At 33.5% G+C, this 6,378-nt stretch overlaps 1 protein-coding gene across 1 annotated transcript in view; it reads left to right on the forward strand.

Moving 5' to 3' along the window:
- LOC106458498 (transmembrane protein 245-like) overlaps positions 1–6,378 on the forward strand; it is a 40,167-nt gene that overhangs the window by 19,858 nt on the left and 13,931 nt on the right. The window contains exon 7 of the mRNA XM_013918019.2: positions 4,833–5,060. Within this exon, the coding sequence (XP_013773473.1) occupies positions 4,833–5,060 (228 nt within the window). The remainder of the gene's footprint in view (positions 1–4,832; positions 5,061–6,378) is intronic.

Below are 6,378 nucleotides of genomic sequence, written 5' to 3' on the forward strand. Positions count from 1 at the left end.
AGCTTTAGAAAAATTTTCAAGCAACTACAATTTAGTGTGGAATTCATTGTCTTAGTAAACAAAAACTATATTTTCTTTCAAGAATCCCACACTAAATCGTAATCATGGATAGCCTTTAATGGTTTAACCCTTCCAGCATGGTTGATACAATTTCTATCACTTTGACAGTGAAAGGACATATATGTAAAAAACATGCGGTAACTCTGAGTGTTCGACCTTTAACAAAATCTTATGAGGTTTTGTGATAATGTCATTCTTTGTGTACAAAATACTTGTGACCTTTAACAAAATCTTATGAGGTTTTGTGAACAAGTATTTTGTAAACAAAGAATGACATTATCATAATTACATCTTTCTAATAAAAATTTTATTTATCTATAGTAGTTATTTACACTTAAACTGTTAAAATAGGTCGAGGGCAAGATTATTTTCATTTTAAGTATAAAAATACTTTTCTTTGTTTTATAGTTTTCGTAGTTCATTTGCATAATCTCTAGAACCTCTTAAAAGGATATCAAAAGTTTTTTTTAAGGTAAAATATATATTTTATTTTTTATTTTCTCTATCATATCACTAACTAGCTATTATCATTGATATACAATGGAAAGAAATAATTGAAATTAAGAAATATAAAAAAATACATACCTACCTTTTAATTTGTTGTAGGTTTTCATTTGTTAAATTCATAATTTCACGTCTTTTCCTTTTCACATATAGTTAATTTTTAATGTTTCGTTTTCCTTTACCACTTCTTATTCATCTCGAAAAAAGGCAATGGTGTCCTCTAGGCATATTACACTTTCTTTGGGAGACGTGCACAACCCATCGGCAAATTTTTGTTCAGCTCGTAATATTGTAAGCCTTGAGAATGGATGCAAGCTATGATGTATATTTCAAAAGTGTGTAAGCTTTTTAATTATACATTTTAAAATATAATTAACTAAAATATAATAGTAAGACCTAAATAAAATTTAAACTGTATCGCCAACTATAACATATTTAGGTCAGAAACAACTGTAAGTGCTATAGTCGATCAAGCAGCCAATAATACTACAGTCAATTACATGTACTCCATGATGACAACTTGGCACCAATTTCAAAATAATCATTGTTAGTTTATAGTGTAAAATGAGCTCTTCTTAATGAATATACACATGTGTATGTAACATCTATATGTAGGCTATAAGGCTCAAACAAATCTGTTGAATGTGGGTATGACAGCTTTCAGGGGTTAAAAAAATTTATTACCTGTTTCAACTGTATTCATTTACAGAACTTTGAAGTGAACAAGTCAAAAGGTTATGTAAGCATCTTATTGTCTAGACTACCTCTACTCAAATACCATTGTATTATTGAAGATACAGAGAGCCAAAGTAGGGAATTTTCATAGCTCTTTGATCACGTAACAATACATCTGAAGTTTTAAGTAGTTTTTTAGAGGTTTATTTTGAAATCAATGACATTGGATAAAATAAAACTTCAAATCATAACATACATTTTAATGTTAATTTCATTCATATACATTGATATTTGAATGTAGAAAAGTGGTGGATACAGCACAGACAGCTCAATGTGGAGGTTTGCACTTAACAACAAAGAAACTGGGAATTAGTAACAAACTTACAAAATGTGGATTTAATTTTTTTTTTCTGACAAAAGAATTTGTCAAATTTTTATTTTCATTTTTTCTGGTTCATGGCAAAAACTTATATATTCTGTAATGCATATAAAATTAATACAATGATTGCTGTATATTATTTTTACATATATTAACTTTTCAAGATAATCTAATTCAGTATTGTTTCCACAAGGACTGATTTGTGATACATGTTTACTATTTCCTCGTAGTTGTTTTCTATTGTATCATTTAAATGTTTTCTTCCATTCTCCATGTTATTTTTCTGTATTAGGCTCTGTTACTATGATATAATTGTTTGATATTCAGAATAATAATATTTTTAAAATCAAGTTGACTTACTTCTGAAGTACTGAAAATCTTTCTTATTTGAGTTTCAATTCACGCTGTCAACAAAACTTGTGACTAAATATTTCCAAATGTCCATTATGCATATGTCACCCTTAATTTTCTGTGCTCTCTCACCTTCTACATGACTTATTGGAGCAAGCATCAGGAGATCTTACCTATATAATTTCTAGCCATAATTCACATTTTCTTCTTGACAGCCATGCTATTCACTTTGCTGGAATGTTCTTTCTGATGCAACTATTTTAACCACTATCAGAATTTTATAACTTATACAGAATTTTATAACTTATACAGTTACACTCAGTACTGAATTTCATCATTGCATGGATAATTGGAGGATTCTTGCTCGGTGATTATCTTACGTTGAATGGCTTCCTAGTTCACATCTTCTCTGGCATTCATTGGTCATGAGTCCAAGTCTCATTCACCTGAGATTTCATATTAACACTCGTTCATGAACTCTTCACCAAATGTCTTTGAAAACTAAAAACTATTTTCAGCTCCTAGAGTTTTTAATGCCCATAATTTTTCATCTGTTACACATCCTCTTTGGTTTGGGAATGGTGGTTTCTTATTACCTGGCAATTTCCATGGATCGTGCATGCTTAAGATACTTTCAGTGGGATCTTGTCCCTTCATGGAGTCTAACCTTACACTGTTGTCTATTGCAATTTCTCCTTTTGTTGTCTTTTACCTTCCAATGTGAATCATTGTGAGATTTGACATCTTAGTTTCCCCTTTTCTTCTTCTGGAGTTTTTCACAGATACCTCTCTCCAGGGCTAAGATGATGTTTTGGGGACCATTACCTTTAGGGTGTATGTTTTCTCAAATATCCCATTTTCACATCATTACATAAAAGTTTTGGGTTGTTCCACATGAATTTCAGCAGTTTCTACCCTAATTACACCCCCACTGTGTTGTAGTACTCACAGATACTTTGACTGTTCAGACATATATGAACAAATGAGATGGGACTCAATCTCTCAGCCTTTGTTTGCTGTGATATTTATACTTTTTCTGGCCACTTTCACATCATGTTTTTCTTTGAACTGGTATTTAGTTGGTTGTGCCAATGTCATCGTAAGCTTGATGCACTCATGATGGCAGTGTGTCATATTTTGGTGTTTTCCTGGTTTCCAGGTTACGTTTCTCTAGCAATGGATGCTCTGGGAAGATATTTCTTTCTCTGTGTGTACCCTCTCTTTCCTCTTGTTTCTCTTGGGTATTGGTCAAAATCAGTTTATCTCATAGTCCAGTTCTTATTACCCTAGATATTGCATTGGTTGACTTGTGGGTTTGTCTGCTTCTATTGCAGGCTACAGAGCCACATTCTCAGTCACTTTCAGTGCCATATAATTCTGTCATATACTTCTGTGACCTCATTTCTTCAGGTTCTTTTTCAAGTTTTATGTTTTTAGTCCATCTCCCACAAGTATATAGACATTATCCTCAGTGGGATTTAAGTCTGGTCTTAAGTTGCCTGGCTTCTCCCTTTGAACCCTTTGCAACTTGTTCACTCTACCATCTTCTGTGAAGGCATATTTTATTGTTTTAGTTGCTACATTGTGGAGAAGTTCAGATTTCGTTTTTTTTTTTCCATTGATATTTCTCATACTCTTTTTTCAAGGAAGCATATGTATTTACATCCTGTTAGAGCCTTTCTGTGTGAGACATTGGCTGTAAGATATAGTCACTGCTGTTTTTTCTCCTTTTTTATTACTTATTTTGCAAGAATAATATGTTTTCAAACGAATCAACATTGGTTTTTCATACATTAGGTTGATTCTCATTCTATGGATCCTGCACTAGCCATGTTAACAAGGTGTTTTTTGCAGCTGATCCATCTTGTTTATCATGATATTCCTAACCATTGTAAATGTGGATCTCAGGTTACATTTTATCACATTCACCATTTGGTAAAGTCTTTGGCTTTCTAGTCTCTGTACCATTTAGTGGACATCTTTCAGGCCAGTATGGGATTGAAACTGTGTATATTTTATGCTATTTTACATTTATCATATCACTATATCTTTAGTTTCAAGATTCCATTTACTGCCTTTGTATTCTTCAGACTTGAGAGAATTTATCTTTCGGCTCTATAGCTTTAATACACAATTATCACCCACAAAGCGTACTTCTTTGCTTGAATTAAAGGTTTTACGGGTGAAGAGTTGTACTGCTGAGGTGGATCAATGATAAGTATGGACTTACAATGTGAAAATTAAGGGTTTGATTCCCTGCAGTGGATAGATTACACATTAGCCGATTCTGTAGCCTTGCGCTAAGAAAACAACCTTTATGCTGGTCTGCTTCACTCATTCTCCCTTGACTCCAATTCTGCAAATTATTGTGTCACTCTGGATTCTGCTTAGACTCTGGTTACATATGTATTGTAATCTAGATACTTATCATCCTGTCCTGTAGCTTGTAGTTTTATATTTTCAGTTTCATTCTTTGTTAATCAGTTCCCACCTCCTTTACAGTGTGGGTATTCTCGCTTTCATTATTTCAGAGGTCAGTCTACCTGATTTGAATTTTACATTTTTAGTACTTACCTCTAAAATACCTTTTCTCCTGTCTCTTTACAACCAAATTTTAATCTTTACTGCAACTTTCAATAAAATCTAAATCATGGAAGGAAAGCAGAGTTACGTAAAAGCCACTGATAGTTGTGTTTTCACTTACACATATATCTTCTACTTCCACTTGAGTTATCTTTTACCCATTGCACAGCATTCATATTTGGAAGTGTTTTAGTCACATTTTGTTAACAACATGAGTTTTTAGTAAGAGCTCTGTTAAGTTTTCCTCCACTGAGCATAAATTTTGCTTTGTAATGAAAAGGTGAAAGAGTTTATTAATGAAAAAGATGAATCCAGAGCGAAAATTGTTGAGGAGCAGATTCTGGAAGTCTGGGACCGAATCTATCATATGTGGAAAACTAAAAATGCCACCATTGTTCTATCTTCACAACATGGAATGTCTTGGAATGACCTAGTAGATGGAATGAAAACATTAAATCTTACCCTTATAATCAGTTATATCCAACAAAATATTGGCACTTTGATATCGGTGAGTCATAATTTAATCACCATGGTTTGGGCAGTGCCCTTTTTCGAGTAGTATATTGCTGCACAGTTACAACTAAATTGTGCAACACTGCATGAGAAGGAGAACTGCCCAAAATCTCAGATTTAAAGTAATAAAAAATATATCACCTGTTTAAATTTGTTTTTAATTTCTTTATTAATTACATTTAGTTTATTTTATTTTACACCATGCATATATTAGGTCGTCAAGAAATTAATGTCGCTTTTTTTTACATAAAAAACCCCAACAACTTATATATATCAAACAAAACATTTATTAAATGAAATGATTTCCATTCTTATCTATGATGCTTTTCCATCTTACAATCGGGTTATTAATGTCTTGACTAAAGAAATCACTTGGCTTTGAAGCAAAAAACATGTTGATATCCTCTTTAACACCTTCCACATTTGCACACATTTTCCCATGAAGATGGTATTGCAGTGAATGAAAAAGATGGTAATCTGATGGTGTCATATCTGGAGAATATTGTGGGTGGGGAGAACAAACCAACCCAACTCCATAATTGTGTGTTGAGTCAAACGTGCCACATGTGGACGTGCATTGTTGTGGAGAAGAAGAACACCTTTCCAATTGATGAGTGAAGAGCATTTCTCATAAAGGGCTTGATTTAAATGTTCCAGTTGCAGACTGTAGATCTCTGCACTGAGAGTTTGCTGTGGATTGAGGAGTTCGAAGTGAATTACTCCTTTGAGGTCCCATCAAATGCAAAACATCGCTTTCTGTGGATGGAGACCAGGTTTTGGGGTTGGAAGTGGTTTTTGTCTAGGACTGAGCCATTGTATTTGGTGTTTAATATTTGCATAGAGAATCTATTTTTCATCATCAGTGACAATTCTGTTCAAAAATGGTTCATGCGCATTACGCGCCAGAAGAGATGAAGCAATGCTCATACGTTGGAAAAGATTATCAGCGGAGAGTTTGTGAGGCACCCAAACACTTTCTTTAAGGAGTTTTTCCATATTTCTTAGATGTTTACGTATTGTTTCATGACAGGCGTGCAATTTCAGGGCCATTTCACGAGTGTGTTGCCCTGGGTTAGATTCAACAAATGTCTCCAGAGCATAAATATCAATTCCAACATATTGGCCCCTCCCATCACAGTTTTTAAGGCTAAAGTCACCTGAACAAAATTTGCTGAACCATCGTTGAGACTTATAAACATCCAAAACATTTCCATAAACTTCTTTGATATTCTTTGTGGCCACAGAGTCATTGTTTCTCTTCTTGTATTTAAACAGCATTACATGCCAAATGTGTGTGTCGTCGTGTGCCATCA

This window comes from Limulus polyphemus, unplaced genomic scaffold, assembly GCF_000517525.1.
Source record: "Limulus polyphemus unplaced genomic scaffold, Limulus_polyphemus-2.1.2 Scaffold477, whole genome shotgun sequence".
Lineage (NCBI taxonomy): Eukaryota > Metazoa > Arthropoda > Merostomata > Xiphosura > Limulidae > Limulus > Limulus polyphemus.